Below are 17,842 nucleotides of genomic sequence, written 5' to 3' on the forward strand. Positions count from 1 at the left end.
AAGGGGGTTACAACAGCGGTCTTCCAATCATCCAGGACTTTCCCTGACTCCAGTGACTTTTGAAAGATCTCAACCAACACCTCCACTATTTCCTCAGCCACTTCCCTCAGAACTCTAGGATGTAGCCCATCGGGGCCAGGAGATTTATCAATTTTAAGACCTTTTAGCTTTTCTAGCACTTTCTCTTTTGTAATGGCAACCATACTCAACTCAGCCCCCTGACTCCCTTTAATTGTTGGGATATTACTCATGTCTTCCACTGTGAAGACTGACGCAAAGTACTTATTAAGTTCTCCAGCTACTTCCTTATCTCCCATCACTAGGCTTCCAGCATCAGTTTGAAGTGGCCCAATGTCTACTTTTGCCTGTCGTTTGTTTCTTATGTATTGAAAGAAACTTTTACTATCATTTCTAATATTACTGGCTAGCCTACCTTCATATTTGATCCTCTCTTTCCTTATTTCTCTCTTTGTTATCCTCTGTTTGTTTTTGTAGCCTTCCCAATCTTCTGATTTCCCACTGCTCTTGGCCACTTTATAGGATCTCTCTTTTACTTTAATACATTTCCTGACTTCCTTTGTCAGCCATGGCTGTCTAATCCCTCCCCGGATAATCTTTCTTTTCTTGGGGATGAACCTCTGTACAGTATCCTCAATTATACCCACAAACTCCTGCCATTTTTGCTCTAATGTCTTCCCTGCTAGGCTCTGCTTCCAGTCTATTTTCGTCAGTTCCTGTCTCATGCCCTCATAATTACCTTTATTTAACTGTAACACCATTACATCCGATTTTGCCTTCTCTTTTTCAAACTGAAGACTGAACTCTACCATATTATGATCGCTGTTTCCTAAGTGTTCCCTTACTTTAAGATTTTTTATAAAGTCTGGTTCATTACATAGCACTAGGTCCAGAATAGCCTGCTCCCTTGTGGGCTCCATGACAAGCTGTTCCAAAAAGCCATCCTGTAAGCATTCCATGACTTCCCTTTCTTTGGATCCACTGGCAACATTATTTACCCAGTCCACCTGCATATTGAAGTCTCCCATGATCACCATGACCTTGCCTTTCTGACATGCTTTCTCTATTTCCCGGTACATGTTGCGCCCCTGGTCCTGACCACTGTTAGGAGGTCTGTACATAACTCCCATTATGGTTTTTTTGCCTTTGTGGTTCCTCAATTCCACCCACACAGACTCCACATCATCCGATGCTATGTCATTCAGTGCCATAGATTTAATTTTGTTCTTAACTAACAAGGCAACCCCGCCCCCTCTGCCTGCCTCCCTGTCTTTTCGATAAGTTGAAAATCCTTGGATGTTTAACTGGCAGTCCTGAACCCCCTGCAAACACGTCTCTGTGATGCCTACCACATTATAATCATTCACGATGATCTGTGCCATTAGTTCATCTGCTTTGTTACGAATGCTATGAGCATTCAGGTAAAGTGCCTTAATGCTAACTTTCTTATCATTAGAGATATTGGAAGTCATAAGATGTCCTAAGTTATCCTTCATTTTTGCTGCATTCCCAGTCTGCCTCAAGTTTAAATCCATCTGCACCATGCTATCCTGCTGCTTATCTTTCCATTTAACTCCATACTCCCTGTCGCTTTCACTTTCCCTTCCCCCCAACTCAGAAGTTTAAAGGTTCATCCTATATTATGCAATTTTTGAAAAGTACTGAATATAAATGTTTGGTGTGATACACTTGAGCTTTCATAACCATTTTCAGGATCTTGTGTGTGAGGCTTTGTGTGAATTTTTATAAGTACAATGATTAATGAAGTATTACAGACACTTATTGAATTCCCCTTAGCTGAAATGTGAACCCTTATGTATGCACTCTTTCGTGGACAGTTATACGATTGTTGCTGAGTTTCTTGGTCTACTATATTGTCTCACGTTTCCTTCCAACACTGTCATTGCCAGGATTAGTGAAACCTGCAGGAGGGGATCACATTGGCGAGGGAGGGAATTAGTGCATAACTTTGGGTGTACCTCTCATGGTTTCAGAAACCTCTAACCTCCTCTGCTTAAGATTGGAGAGGGAGGGTTGATTGAATGCAACAATGCTCCTTCTGGTCTCTAATAATGTTGCAGTGGGTCACTCACATGGCAATCCACTCTGCACGAATACTGGGATCTTAGTCCCACATCTGAAGATGAGTTTTTACTTAAGAAATTCCTGTCCAGTCTCTATGACCTGGTTTTTTGCTGTGGTAATGATACCAATGAAATTATCACTGTTTGCCATCATTTCTCCACTGAAGCTGACAGCAACTTTGGAAGTCTACACCTGCAAGAAATAATATGGATATTAAGAAGTTGCTTTCAGTTCCATAGGATGTGGTATAGAAAGTTCTACATTAAAATTATACTTTAATAAAAGTATTCACTTTAATAGTTAATCATACAGAAAAGACTTTTAGAAAAGAAATCCCTGAAATGAAGTTCAAGGGGGTTTTTAATGGTCCACTAATTTTATAATTTGGTGAAACCTGCACTCACCCTAATTCATCAATTTTATTTTTGGGAAAGTCAAATCTCTCCATAGCATTAAAATATTCACATTTTCTAAAAAGAAAAGTTATTTTCTTTTTAATTTTTATTATTTTAACTTATCTCTTAACTCAATCATTGTCACTTATTTCCGTGTTTGAAGATTTAAACTGAAATCAAAAAGAATAAGTTTTTAACTTCCTGGTTTGATGGGCGTGAACACTTCAAAGTGATTGGCTCAGTTTTTCTGACGCAAGATTTTGAAGTCTGCATATTTATATTTGCCGGCTCAAAGCAGCGTCCTTGTGAATTATTTTTCTCTGTTCACTGGACGTGAACATTGCTGTCTAGATCAAGGTTTATTGTCCCACTCCTACTTGTCCTTGGGAAGATGGTGCTGAGTCACCATCTTGAAGCATTGTATTGCTTGTGATGTAAGGAACATCCAAAGTGCTTTTAGGAAGAAAATCAGGACTTTGACCAAGTACTCAATGAAGGAAAAACAATACATTCCAAGTCAGGATGATGTGTGGCTTAGAGGTATCTTGCAGGTGGTGTTCCCATGTAGCACGCGGGGTGGTATTTCTCAGAGTTGGAAGGTGCTGTCAGAGGAGCCTTGATGAGTTACTGCAGTGCATCTAATTTATCTGTACCCTCTTCATTGTTGCAACATTCTTCTTACAGCCTGGAGGCTAAAACAACACCCAGCACTCCAACTGCATGTTCATAACGTTTTATACAGGTTTACCATTATATTTTTATGTTCAACACATTTTTCCATTGATCCAGTATCTCAAATCGAGATCAGTGAAGTGTAACATACTGATCCCTTTATTGTTACAGTATAGCCTGGGTATCCAACAACATCACGAGGCCTGGGATGTGGGTGCTCCCTGCTGGTGCTGTCAATCAATTCAGTCTCCAGTCTCTGATTGGGCAACAGGCTTGCTGGGAGTGGACTCCTCCATCTGAGGTCCTTGACTGCAGCTACTAGCTAGTTATGTGCCTGTGGAGGCCTTTCCTGGGTGAGCCAGAGTTCCTAGCTACCAAGTGCCCATTCAGTGCGGGAAACTTCCATCACCTCCATTACTTGGATTTTAAAGCAGGCTCAACTCCCAACTACTAAAGCTAACACCAGTATCCTCAGCCTAACTATCACCCTTAACCAGGCACTCACCTTAAACACTTCTTCAAACCAATGTATCCAAATCACCACCTCAAACCATGAGGCCCATTGTGTGTGACTTTGAACTTGCATTTTCCATCTACTTGTTTGCATGAGTTGGGGGGGGCGTGGGGTCTCATTTTTCCTAAATCTTCGATAGGTATATTTTTATTCTGTGATCAAAATATGTTGAATTATAAGTGGTTTAAACTTTAGGAGGAATCACAGTATAATTAAAGAAAACCTTTGATTGCTTGGATTAAAATGTATGTAAAATGGCGCTTACCATGACATTATGCCATCAAGGTTACAATATTGTGACTCCTTTATTGCTCATCCAGAACCTACTGGGGAGGAGCAGGTGAGTATTTAAAACAAAGAATGACGGACAGAATTGCTGATGAAAAGCTTATTCCCAAAATGTTGATTCTCCTGCTTCTCGGTTGCTGAGTGACCTGTTTTGCTTTCACCAGTGCCACACTTTATCGACATTAATACCCAAGCCAGCTCTGTGATTATTTGAAAACCTGAGGGAATTACAAATCTATATCTGAAGAATTGATGGAACATGACAATCAATTCAAACTGATTAATTCCAAACATTCTGTTTACTTTTGAGCTCAGACTACCTGTATTTTTATTTCTGGTCTCTGATCTCCTCAGACCATGAACTAACAAGGACAAGCTGCCCTCACCCACTATCAGTCCCTGTTTCACTTGGTCACTCACAGCTGAGTCCCAGCAGCCTGACAACTCCATCTGAGGTTTTCTCTCCATCAAAATCTCAATAATTTCCCCCAAAATTCACCGATCACCGTGATTTCAAATGGGAGCTACATCCTGTCAATTGGTGTCACTGGGTGTTGGGACAATGACAGGTCATCATTTAACTCCATGTAATTTTGCATGTTTTGGATGTAACCATCATTTGTGTGAACCTCACCCTGTGCTCTCATATTCACAATGTTGATTTTCCAGAGGAGGAACCCAGTGGAAGATGCCTCTGAAAACCAGCTCCTTTCACAGACTGATCAACTGTCACTGCCTTCTGTTATGTTTCTTCAGCTTTCACATTGGGAAAGGTAATTCATTTCTCAACACTTCCTTTGTTTCACTTCTTTTAAAATCCCATGTTATTTTTGATGATTGTTTCAGGCTAGTGATCCAATGGGAAATGTGGATTCACATCCTAATGAATGATGCATCCCAATATGAACATTGGCCATAGTTAATAGTAACATTGTGTAATGCAATTTCTGTACATAATCAACCATTGAAAGACAGAAAATTAACACTGTGCTGCACCACTTTATAAAAGGTAACATAACTAAGATAATTAAAGAAATAAATATAAGACAAATGCAACAACTGACTAAACGATTGCAAACTTCTTATGAGTTAATTTATCATTGTGAATCCTGTATTTTCCTGCAGTAAATGTAAGAATGTAAATAAATTCCACAGCAACATAGACATTCAATGTGATTAAAGTCCTCCCTCGTGAGCAGTATATAACATGGGATTCTGTTCCTGAGCTTCTTCCTTGCTAACAGGCTCAGGCTGAGGAAGGGAACAGACATGGCAGGAGTCATAGAATCATAGAGATGTGCAGCATGGAAACAGACCCTTCGGTCCAACTTGTCCATGCTGACCAAATATCCCAACCCAAACTAGTCCCACCTGCTAGCACCCCGCCCATATCCCTCCAAACCCTTTCTATTCATATACCCATCCTGATGCCTTTTAAATGTTGTAACTGTACCAGCCTCCACCACTTTCTCTGGCAGGTCATTCCATACACGCACCACCCTCTGAGTGAAAAAGTTGCCCCTTCGGTCTCTTTTATATCTTTCCCCTCTCACCTTAAACCTATGCCCTCTAGTTCTGGACTCCCCCACCCCAGAGAAAAGTCTTTGTCTATTTATCCTATCCATCCCCCTCATGATTTTATAAGCCTCCAAAAGGTCACCCCTCAGTCTCCGACGGAATATTGTAAACTCTGTGAACACGCGATCTCCTTTCAGTGCAAAATCTCAGGCAAGCTCATTTCATCAAAGGTACAGGTTAAATTCAGAATGCAAATTTTATCTCTAGACCAATCTATTATCTCTACATTGTTGAACTGCTTTGGAATGTTACGAACCAATTAAAAAGGAGTAGGAGTTGGCCATTCAGCCCCTTGACACTACAGTGCCATTCAATTATGGCCATGGCTGGTCTTCAACCTCAACTCCATTTCCTGCTTCCCACGCCCCTTAATTCACAAAGCGATCAAGAATCAATCAGTATCTGTCTTGAACACATTCAGTGATGGAGCATTCTCACCACCCCCCACCCCCCCACCCCAGATTCCAAAAGCTGGTAAGTGAAGAAGTGAAGAAATGATCCAAAATGATTGACCCTTTTTCTGTGGCTATACCTCTGTGTGCTGGATTCTTATCCATGTGAAACGACCTCTCCAAGTCTACCTTAACAAGCCCTTTGAGAGTCGTGTATGGTTCAACCAGATCACCCCTCATTCCTCAAAACTTCAGATGAGTTAGGACCAGCTTACCTTGCCTCTACTCAACTTTTCATTCCAGAGACCAACCCAGTGGCCTTTTACTGTACCACCACTAAGTCAAGTACATCCTTCCTCAGATTTGGCAACCAAAATTCAGTGCAGTACTGTGGTATTTCCAGAATCCTATGCTATTGGAGCAAGACTTCCTTATTTTTGTCCTCCAAACTCCTTGCAAAAAAAAATGCCACTTGCCTTCCTAATTGCTTGCTGCTCATTTTCTGTGCTCCTTTGTTATGAAGGTTTGGGTGTACTGTACCTTTAAGAAAATTAAAAGCTAGCAGAACTACCAAACAGCACCAAGTGTTCTGAATAAGATACAATGTAACCTTTTGGTCCAGCAATTAAGGTAGCTGGTTGCCTGGAGATAAAAACAAATTTGAATTATGCCAATCAGTTTATATTATACCCCAGAAAAGTAGCAACCTTCAATCAAGCTTGAATTTAGTATATTGACAATATTAAAAATCAATGACACAATCTGATGCTTTGAGGGTATAAGACCAGGAAAGATTGAACAATTGAGGGAGAACTGCCAAAAGACCAATAGGTGTAGGCTGCTAGTCAGAACTCCCTGAGAGAGACCTGTCTAGAGAAGGAGTTTGTACAGAGAAAAACATCAACACCAATCCAGAGAGCAACTCTACAGAGGAAGAAATAAAGAGAAGACTTGACTATTGGCTGGTTTTGAAATTTGAATGGACTAGTATTATAGAAGAGAAAGTAAAAGATAGGTTAGAGGAAGGAGTTGTAAATAGTTATTAGTTAATTATTCTCTGTCATACTTTAAGAAATAAAGCTGTTAATTTTTACTTTAAATAGTCCTTGACCTCTCGAATTTTCACAGATTACTGCACGCGATAAGCCTTTTCTGTGGTGCTGGTTTAAATTAAGCAGGAGGGTATACCCCATGATGTAGCACCTTATACAACTTTATCTGAGACTCTCCAAGCATCAACATTGACAGGTTTCATGCCCTTCAAAAGCATTTTGCTTTTCTATTTTTACTATAAGTGACTAACCTTCACTCACCCATAAGATATCAAATCTGCCAATATGTTGCACATTCAGTTAACCTATCCATCACCAGTGGGTGGCATGGTGGTTCAATGGTTAGCAATGCTACCTCACAGCACCAGAGATATGGGTTGAATTCCAGCCTGGAGCAACTATCTGTGTGGAGGTTGCAGAAACAGAGTAAATGTTTGAATTGAATTGAATTGAAGTTATTGTCACGTGTACTGAGGCACAGTGAAAGCTTTGTCTTGCGAGCAATACAGGCAGATCACAGAGTTAAGTAGCATAGATAATAAATAATAGGTAAACAGCAGCAAAAACAAAAACACAGGTGCAGGTGAATGTTAAGAGTTTGTGAGCCCATTCAGTATTCTAACAACAATAAGGTAGAAACTGTTTTGAAACTGGCTGGTGCGTGTGTTCAGGCTTCTGTACCCTCTCCCCAATGGTAGAGGTTGTAGAAAAACATTGCCAGGGTGGGATGGATCTTTAAGAATGCTGGCAGCCTTTCTTTGACAGTGGGCCTGGTACATGGATTCAAAAGATGGAAGATTGTCCGGGCTGAGTTCACCACTCTCTGTAACCATCTCCGATCTTGAATGGTACAGTTCCCACACCAGGTAGTGATACATCCAGACAGAATGCTCTCGATGACGCACCTTTAAAAGTTGGCAAGGGTATTCACTGTCATGCCAAATTTCCTCAGCTGCCTGAGGAAGCAGAGACGTTGTTGGGCCTTTGTAACCAATGTGTCCACATCAAGAGTCCAAGAAAGCTTGTTGTGGATGACCACTCCCAGGAGCTTGATACTCTCCGCTTGTTCCACCTCTGTGCTGGTAATGTGTAGGGGGAGGCATGAGTAACACCCCGCTGAAAGTCAGTAATGAGTTCCATGGCTTTTCCAGCATTGAGAGCTAGGTTGTTCTCAGTGCACCATTTTTCCAGGTGATCCACCTCCTGTCTATAGTCTGTTTCGTCATCATCTGAGATTCAACAGACTATGGTTGTGTCATCAGCAAACTTGTAAATGACATTAGCTTGGTATTTGGCGATGCAGTAATGGGTATACAGTGAGTACAGTAGGGGACTGAGTATGCACCCTTGGGGGCTCCAGTGTTGAGTGTTAGTGAGGATGAAATATTGTCCCCAATCTTCACTGATTGTGCCCTGTGAGTTGCAGAGAATGGGGCTTAGTCCAAGATCACTATCCTGCCCTCCTGTTGTCAAACCCATAATGCAGTGTGTCAGTCATAGCAGCTGCTTGTTTCTTATCTACTGCATCTTCAGCAGAGAAACCCAGCATATGGAATTTCACCACCACCTGTTTATATTCATTCATAGGAATGAATTAAGAGTTACTTGAAAGTGATTAACATGATACAAGTGTAAATAATGTGTTGATTTACAGCTTTAGAGTGTGTGTGTGTGTATGGTTATTGGCTTAGTCATGGGGATTCATTCAAAGTTAAGTGGGGTTATTGGGAGATACTGCTGTGTTAGGGACGTCTGGTCAGTATAGCCTTTCCTCATAAAGCAATCCGCTCATTCCAGGTATCGGTCTCGTCAACTTGCTTGAACTGCTTCCAATGCATTACCATCTTTCCATAAGTGCAGTGACCAATACTGTACCCCAGATGCAGTCTCACCAATACCCTGTGGAACTGAAGCTTAACCTCCCTACTCTTGCATTCAAATTCCCTCGTAATAAACCACAATATTTTCTTTGCTTTCCTGATTGCTTACTGTACTTGCTTATTAATCTCCTGCAATTCACATCCTGCATCACACAGATCTCTCTGCATCTCAGAGCTTTGCAACATCTCATCGTTTCGATGATATGCTTCTTTGTTATTCTTTCTGCCAAATCAGAGAGCTTCATCCTTTCCCATGTTGTATTCCCTTTGCCATATTTTTGCCCACTCACTTAACCTGTTTATATCCCTTTTCGAGTTCTTTGTATTCTCTTCAAAACTCATTTTCCTTCCTGTCTTTGTGCCATCAGCAAAGTTAGGAAACATACTTTGGTCCCTTCATCCAAGTCTTTATATAAATTGGAAAGAGTTGAGGCCCCAGCACCAGCCCTTGTGGTGTCCTAGCCAGACTAAAAAAGATCCACTTATTCCTACTCCCTCAAATTCTCACTCTGTTTCCAAGAGGCTGATTAACGTTTACCTTGTGATTGTATTTGCAGCAATAGTTGGTGCTGAGTTTACAGTTTGTGGATACCTGAACAGTCACATTAATAAATCTCATCACTACATTGGCCCAGACCCATGTTCATTGAAAGTGTCTGTAAAGAAAACAGGCTTAGAAATAGAAGCTCATCTCATTGGGAATGGTTCATCTTCCTGGACACAAGATCCTGCAGCACCTACACCTGCAGCTTCATCAGAAATCTGCATCACCTGGAAAGGATCCGTTGGCCAACTCTACATAACCCGTGGTGATATTGGAAAGTCGTATCTAACTGCCATGTCCACTGGAGGGAAATGTTGTCAACATTTCACTCTCACCAATAGCAGTTCACACAAGAGTTCACTGTTGCTGAGAGACATTATTTACATAAATCAGTCAGACATCAGTCCAGTTCACATGGAAAATGCTTCTTATTTGGAATTTACTGGATCTGAAGGAGCATGTGGTGAGTAGAATAATAACTGACACATTGTGAATCACATGTAGTTTTAAAATACACCATGGTTTATCACAGATAAAGAATAAAATAGAAATACGGGCCCAGGCTTTCTCTGTCTCTCCTACAACTATAAGAGGAGTTGGGGGATGTGCTACTCCCTGTCCTCAGCTCTGTGCATCTCACCCTCCCCTAATGAATACTTCCTTGTTATTCTGGGGTGTGGTCCGATCAGGCAGAATATTCCTGACCTTGACATGAATGTCAGTCTGTCAAAGAATGTAAATGAGAGAATGATGCTCTCCATCACATCTTCCCCATTCTGGATATTCAGACACTGTATCCAAGCTCTGCAGTCAGACGGTTGGTAGGTGGGGGTGCATTGGGACTTGTCTTGCTGTACAGCACACACCGGGACTTCAATCTACTACCTACAGCATGTGCCAACTGCATAATCGTTCAATCAAGTGGTCATGTCAGAAACTGGGTATAACTCATCCTCAGTCCGAGTAAAGGAGAGCCATGGTCTATCAGTGGATCTTGGTACAATTAGTCATGGTCATAGTGTTGATGTATATTTGGTTCTACAAATCCGGGCGATACCAGTTTCAGGACAATGGTAGATGCTTTATTATGGGACAGCTGGTGAGAGATTCTCAATGTCCCCAAAAGTAGCTGTGTGTCTACTTGTGGTTACACTTCTCCATGAATCTCTGCTTTACAAACAAAGAGAGTATTTTTATAGGAATTAAACAAAAGGTCTATCAATCACATGGTTGATTGTCATTACATAGTTTAAAATAGGCAATTATAAAATTACAAAGCCGAGTGAATGTCAACGTTCTGTGATAACAAGTGAATGGATTACAGGGACTGAATATTCATTCTTTATGATCATGTATTGATGGGAAGACAGTAAAACAGAAGGGTTTTGCCTGTTTTCAATGAGGGATTCACATACCTATGCTAATACAGAGGGGAACTATGATAATGGGAGTGGGAGGCAGTTTAACAGGGTTGTGGCCAAGGCTGTCAGTCTTGTCTGGGGAAGACAAATACCTCTGCCTAAGGCTGCAGAGGAATCTACATGTGTGTCTCCAATGGATTCCTTTTCTAACATTCAGTCAGCCTCCTCCCTACTGAGCTGTTATGTCTATTCTATAAGAGGACAGACATGCAATTATTACTACAGTGAGTCTCTCTGGTAGTGGAATGTTTAACCCTTGAGTCCCCAGTCTGCCTTGGCAGAGAAGTAAAACATGGAACTAATCCCTTTGTGGCTTTCTAACTCCCTCAATAGTCCAGGGGCGTGACCACGGTCAGTTGTCCACTTGGGCCAGTGACAGTCAGGGGATGTGTCTGACTGCAGGGAGGGGAATGGACAGCAGTCAGTCCAGTCAGGTCATCAGCAGCAGTCAGGAGAATTATGGATCAACACTCAGGGAGCTGCAAAGACAGCAGACAGGAGTCTGCTCAGTCATGTCTAGGGACTGCTCATGAACATCCCGAAAAGCATATATGGAGGGCAGAAATGAGACATGAGAAAGCTTTGGCAAATAGGGTTAAGGAGAATCCAAATGAATTCCACAAATACATTAAGGACAAAAAACTAAGTAAGAGGAGAATAGGACCCCCTTAAAGATCAGCAAAGCTGCCTATGTGTAGAACCGCAGGAGATGGGAAAGACATGAAATGAATATTTTGCGTCAGTTTTTACTGTGGAGAAAGAAATTGAGGCTAGAGAACTCAGGGAAATAAACATTGATATTTTGAAAATAGTTCACATTACAGAAGAGGAAGTGTTGGAGATCTTCGAAAACATAAAGGTTGATAAATCTCTGGGACCTGATCAAGTGTGTTGCAGGTTGTTGTGGAAAGTTAGGGAAGAAATTGCAGGACAGAAATATTTGTCTCATCAATAACCACAGGTGAGGTGCCAGAGAATTGGAGGGTGGCTAATTCCATGCCTTTATTTGAGAAAGGCTAGAGGAAGAAGCCTGGGAACGACAGACCTGTGAGTCTAACACCAGTAAGTTATACAGTCATAAGATGAAAGAGACATTCAGCATGGAAACAGACCCTTAAATATATGCCAACCAGATATCCTAAATTAATCTAGTCTCATCCAGATCCCTTTTAAATATGACTGTACCAGCCTCCACCACTTTCTCTGGCAGATCATTCCATACATGCACCACCCTCTGTGTGACAAAGTTGTCCCGAAGGTTCCTTTTAAATCTTTCCCCTCTCACCTTAAATGTATGCCATCTAGTTTTGGGCTCCCCGACTCTAGGGAAAACACCTTGACCATTCACCCTATCCATACCCCTCATGATTTCATAAACCTCTATGAGGTCACCCCTCAGCCTCCAATGCTGCAGAGGAAATAACACCAGTCTATTCGACCTCTCCCTCCAGCTCAAACCCTCCAACCCTGGCAAGATCCTTATTAATCTCTTCTGCACGCTTTCAAGTTTAACAAACATGCTTTGTATAGCAAGGAGACCAGAATTGAACACAGCATTCCAAAAGTGGCCTAAGCAATGTTCTGTACAGCTGCAAGATGACATCCCAACTCCTATACTCAGTGCACTGACCAATAAAGATGGGGAGGAGCCAACGTTGGACTAGGGTGGACAAAGTTAAAAATCACACAACACCAGGTTATAGTCCAACAGGGTTATTTGGAAATACTAGCTTTCGGAGTGCTGCACCCTTGTCAGAGGAAGGAACAGTGCTCCGAAAGCTTGTATTTCCAAATAAGCCTGTTGGACTATAATCTGGTGTTGTGTGATTTTTAACTCTGACCAACAAAGGAAAACATACCAAATGTCTTCTTCACCACCCTGTCTACCTGGGACTTCACTTTCAAGGAGCTATGAACCTGCACTCCAAGGTTCCTTTGTTCAGCAACACTCCCCAGGACGTTATCATTAGGTGTATAAGTCCTGCTCTGATTTGCTCTAGCAAAACGTAACACCTCACAGTTATCGAAATTAAATACGATCTGCCACTCCTTGCCACTTTAGACCATTGATTAAGTACCGTCGTACTCAGGGAACCTTCTTTGCTGCCCACTACGCTATCAATTTTGGTGTCATTTGCAGATTTACAAACGATACCTTCTATAATCACAACTAAATAATTTATATAAATAACAAAAAGCAATGGACCCAGCACCGATCCCTGTGGGACACTGCTGGTCACAGGCCTCCAGTACAAAAAGCATCCCTCCACCACCACACTCTGTTGTCTAACTTCTAGCCGATTCTGTATCCAAATGACTAGCTGTCCCCATAATCTGCGATCTAACCTTGCTAATCAGTCAACCATGAGGAACCTTGTCAAACACCTTAACGAAGTACATACAGAAAATACCAACGCTGTGCCTTCAAAAATGTAGCCCAAAACAGTACTCTGGGGTGGCAGTGTAGTATGGGCTGGCGCAGCCGGGAGCAGGACACTGAGTTGGCAGTGTAGTGTGGGCTGGTGTAGTCTGGAGTGGGACTCTGGGTTGGCATTGTCGGGTGGGCTGGTGTAGTCTGGAGTGGGACTCTGGGTTGGCAGTGCAGTGTGGGCTGGTGTAGTCTGAAGTGGGACTCTGGTTGGCAGTGCAGTGTGGGCTGGTGTAGTCCGGAGTGGGACTCTGGTTGGCAGTGCAGTATGGGCTGGTGTAGTCCGGAGTGGGTCTCTGGGTTGGCAGTGTAGTGTGGGCTGGTGTAGTCCGGAGTGGGACTCTGGTTGGCAGTGCAGTATGGGCTGGTGTAGTCCGGAGTGGGTCTCTGGGTTGGCAGTGTAGTGTGGGCTGGTGTAGTCTGGAGTGGGACTCTGGTTGGCAGTGTAGTGTGGGCTGGTGTAATCTGGAGCGGGACTCTGGGTTGGCAGTGCAGTGTGGGCTGGTGTAGTCTGGAGCGGGACTCTGGATTGGCAATGAAGTGTGGGCAGGTGTAGTCTGGAGTGGGACTCTGGGTTGGCTGTGTAGTGTGGGCTGGTATAGTCTGGAGGGGGATCTTGGGTTGGCAGTGTAGTGTGGGCTGGTGCAGCCGGGAGCAGGACAATGGGGTGGCAGTGAAGTGTGGGCTGGTGTACTCTGGAGTAGGACTCTGGGGTGGCAGGGAAGGGTGGGCCGGTGTAGTCTGGCGTGGGACTCTGGGTTGGCAGTGAAGTGTGGGCTGGTGCAGCCTGGAGCAGGACACTGGGTTAGCAGTGTTGCATGGATAGGTGTAGTCAGGAGTGGGACTCTGGGTTGGCAGCGTAGTGTGGGCTGGTGTAGTCTGGAGTGGGACTCTGGGGGGGCAGTGTAGTATGGGCTGGTGTAGTCTGGAGCTGGACTCAGGGTTGGCAGTGTAGTGTGGGCTGGTGTAGTCCGGAGTAGCACTCTGGGGTGGCAGTGTAGTGTGGGCTGGTGTCATCTTGAGTGGGACTCTGGGGTGGCAGTGTAGTGCAGGCTGGTGTAGACTGGAGTGGGACTCAGGATTGGCAATGAAGTGTGGGCTGGTGTCACCTTGAGTGGGACTCTGGGATGGCAGTGTAGTGTGGGCTGGTGTAGTCTGGAGTGGGACTCTGGATTGGCAATGAAGTGTGGGCAGGTGTAGTCTGGAGTGGGACTCTGGGTTGGCTGTGTAGTGTGGGCTGGTGTAGTCTGGAGCGGGACTCTGGGTTGGCTGTGTAGTGTGGGCTGGTGTCATCTTGAGTGGGACTCTGGGGTGGCAGTGTAGTGTGGGCTGGTATAGACTGGAGTGGGACTCTGGATTGGCAATGAAGTGTGGGCAGGTGTAGTCTGGAGCGGGACTCTGGGTTGGCTGTGTAGTGTGGGCTGGTGTCATCTTGAGTGGGACTCTGGGGTGGCAGTGTAGTGTGGGCTGGTATAGACTGGAGTGGGACTCTGGATTGGCAATGAAGTGTGGGCAGGTGTAGTCTGGAGTGGGACTCTGGGTTGGCTGTGTAGTGTGGGCTGGTATAGTCTGGAGCGGGACTCTGGGTTGGCTATGTAGTGTGTGCTGGTGTAGTCAGGAGTGGGTCTCTGGGTTGGCAGTGTAGTGTGGGCTGGTGTAGTCTGGAGTGGCGCTTTGAGTTGGCAGCGTAGTGTGGGCTGGTGTAGTCTGGAGTGGGACTCTGGGGTGGCAGTGTAGTATGGGCTGGTGTAGTCTGGAGTGGGACGCTGGGTTGGCAGTGTAGTGTGGGCTGGTGTAGTCTGGAGTGGGACTCTAGGTTGTCTGTGTAGTGTGGGCTGGTGTAGTCTGGTGCAGAACTCTGGGGTGGCAGTGTAGTGTAGACTGGTGTAGTCTGGAGTGGGACTCTGGGTTGGCTGTGTAGTGTGGGCTGGTGTAGTCCAGCGTTGGACTCTGGTTTGGCAATGTAGTGTGGGCTGCTGTAGTCCGGCGTGGGACTCTGGGTGGCAGTGTAGTGTGGGCTGCTGTAGTCCGGAATGGGACTCTGGGGTGGCAGTGTATTGTGGGTTGGTGTAGTCCGGAGTGGGACTCTGGTTTGTCAGTGTAGTGTGGGCTGGTTTAGTCTGGTGTGGGACTCTGGGGTGGCAGTGCAGTGTGGGCTGGTGTAGTCCGGAGTGTAACCTTTGGGGTGGCAGTGCTGTGTGGGCTGGTGTAGTCTGGTGTGGGACTCTGGGGTGGCAGTGCAGTGTGGGCTGGTGTAGTTCAGAGTGGGACTCTGGGTTGGCAATGTAGTGTGGGCTGGTGTAGTCTGGTGTGGGTCTCTGGGTTGGCAGTGTAGTGTGGGCTGGTGTAGTCTGGTGCAGGACTCTGGGTTGGCAGTGTAGTGTGGGCTGGTGTAGTTCAGAGCGGGACTCTGGGTTGGCAGTGTAGTGTGGGCTGGTGTAGTTCAGAGTGGGACTCTGGGTTGGCAGTGTAGTGTGGGCTGGTGTAGTTCAGAGTGGGACTCTGGGTTGGCAGTGTAGTGTGGGCTGGTGTAGTTCAGAGCGGGACTCTGGGTTGGCAGTGTCGTGTGGGCTGGTGTAGTTCAGAGCAGGACTCTGGGTTGGCAGTGTAGTGTGGGCTGGTGTAGTTCAGAGTGGGACTCTGGGTTGGCAGTGTAGTGTGGGCTGGTGTAGTTCAGAGTGGGACTCTGGGTTGGCAGTGTAGTGTGGGCTGGTGTAGTTCAGAGCGGGACTCTGGGTTGGCAGTGTCGTGTGGGCTGGTGTAGTTCAGGGTGGGACTCTGGATTGGCAGTGTCGTGTGGGCTGGTGTAGTTCAGAGTGGGACTCTGGGTTGGCAGTGTAGTGTGGGCTGGTGTAGTTCAGAGTGGGACTCTGGGTTGGCAGTGTAGTGTGGGCTGGTGTAGTTCAGAGTGGGACTCTGGGTTGGCAGTGTCGTGTGGGCTGGTGTACTACAGAGCGAGACTCTGGCAGCAGAGAAGCAAACGTTGGACTGCCTTTAAATTAGCTTTCTGTATTTTTTATTCTAATTTAAGTTAACGAGAATGATGTCAATTCATGGCAATGGTATAAACGTTTCAGCATCTTCAATATTTCAACCCCAGGAAAGACATACCAGTGGCCCGAGAACTAGAAACAAGCAGAGCCTGTCAGGGGCAAGGCTTACATGAAATGAAGTGAAGGGGGAGGGTCGCAATTAAATCAAAATATAATTGCGTGGCTAATAAAGAACTCCACCCACTGGGGTGTCCACCACTCCCTAAAGGCATTGAGAGCATTGGTGGAAACTTTTCAGTTTACATTTTATGTGGAATACGCATGACATAAATGATTCAATCAATCAAAATTAGTGTTAGGGTGGGAGGCAGAGGTTGGTGGTGTTTTTTTCCTGAAAGGGGCAGTGTACTGGGAGGCTGCACTCTGCTGTCTGAACTTGGAGGCCGGGTTGACAGCACCTGTCGCAACTAAGAGCAGCTGTAGTTGATTGGGGCCTGGAGACCTGGGTTATTGGGTGCTGCAGCCTGCCTGCTGGAAAGGGCTTGGGGTTGGCTGTGTCTGCTATTGTGCCAAGTGTAGTGCCCTGCATTTCTTCCTAGCTGTTGCCCAGCAGGGCCGGTTACTGGAGCATGGATGTTTCTGAACTTTTCTATCCAGCGTGCTGCTGGGAGGCTTTCTCCTGGAGCTGGAGTCTTACTTTAGTTGGGGGACTCAGGCCTGGACAATAATGGTTTGGGGCCTAAGCCATTGTCTGTGACTGACTGTGGTTTGGAGCTGGAGCCTGTGATAGATTGAAGCCTGGGCCCTCTCCAGATTATGGCTTCCTAGCTGTGGCCTATACTATTGTGTTTTGCTGCCAGTGACTGCTGCCTGTTGATAATAAGTGCACATGTGAACAGGTGGTGCCCCCCAGTTTCCCCTCACCCCTCGTGTGACCCGAAACCTACAGAAGAAAAGAAGAAAGGTTGGGAGAGCAGCAGAATAGTGGAGAGATGGAGGCATTGCTTGTACCCTCATCTCCCGGATAGGGCACCATTCCTTGGGGTCGGAGTGACGGGGGTGCCAGTCCATTACTAACAAGACCACCCCTGGGGATGAGGGAGTTACATCCCCTGGAAAGTTCTCTCTGTCCTCACTAGGAGAGAGGGACACCACCATCCCCGCAGTCCACGTTGACTAGGACAGGCACCTCGGAGGCTGAGGTGGGCATTGCCACTGAGGTCTTGCCCATGCTGCATGAACTGGAAGGCCTCAAGGTGCTGTCTGCACTGTCTGGGGATGGCCCTGGGGATAGTTACCCTCAGGGCACCTGGATGGTAGTGATGAAGGAGTAAGCCTCCTCACTACCTACCAGGCCTTCATGTAGGGCACGTCTGCCCTTACTGAAGATCTTTTCCCAGACACCGAGGGCTGCCTGGTGCCAAGAGTGGAGCAGTTTTCTGAACCACTGCTGCCAGGAGGGGTCCTGACAATTTAGTCAAAGATCTGCTTGAGTCTGAAACACTCCAAGGCTTAGATGGCCCTGCAAAGGATCCGCGGTTGCTTCCAATTGGTGACCCCGGACTGTGCATGCAATTGAGGG

At 45.2% G+C, this 17,842-nt stretch overlaps 1 protein-coding gene across 1 annotated transcript in view; it reads left to right on the forward strand.

Moving 5' to 3' along the window:
- The first annotated feature begins 4,660 nt into the window (after positions 1–4,660).
- LOC148147396 (uncharacterized) overlaps positions 4,661–17,842 on the forward strand; it is a 33,753-nt gene continuing 20,571 nt past the window's right edge. The window contains exons 1-2 of the mRNA XM_087995615.1: positions 4,661–4,745; positions 9,432–9,881. Of these exons, the coding sequence (XP_087851741.1) occupies positions 4,661–4,745; positions 9,432–9,881 (535 nt within the window). The remainder of the gene's footprint in view (positions 4,746–9,431; positions 9,882–17,842) is intronic.

The sequence above is a fragment of the Chiloscyllium plagiosum genome, unplaced genomic scaffold, assembly GCF_037043375.1.
Source record: "Chiloscyllium plagiosum isolate Xiang-an unplaced genomic scaffold, Cpla_swu_hap1 HiC_scaffold_17, whole genome shotgun sequence".
Classification (NCBI taxonomy): Eukaryota; Metazoa; Chordata; class Chondrichthyes; order Orectolobiformes; family Hemiscylliidae; genus Chiloscyllium; species Chiloscyllium plagiosum.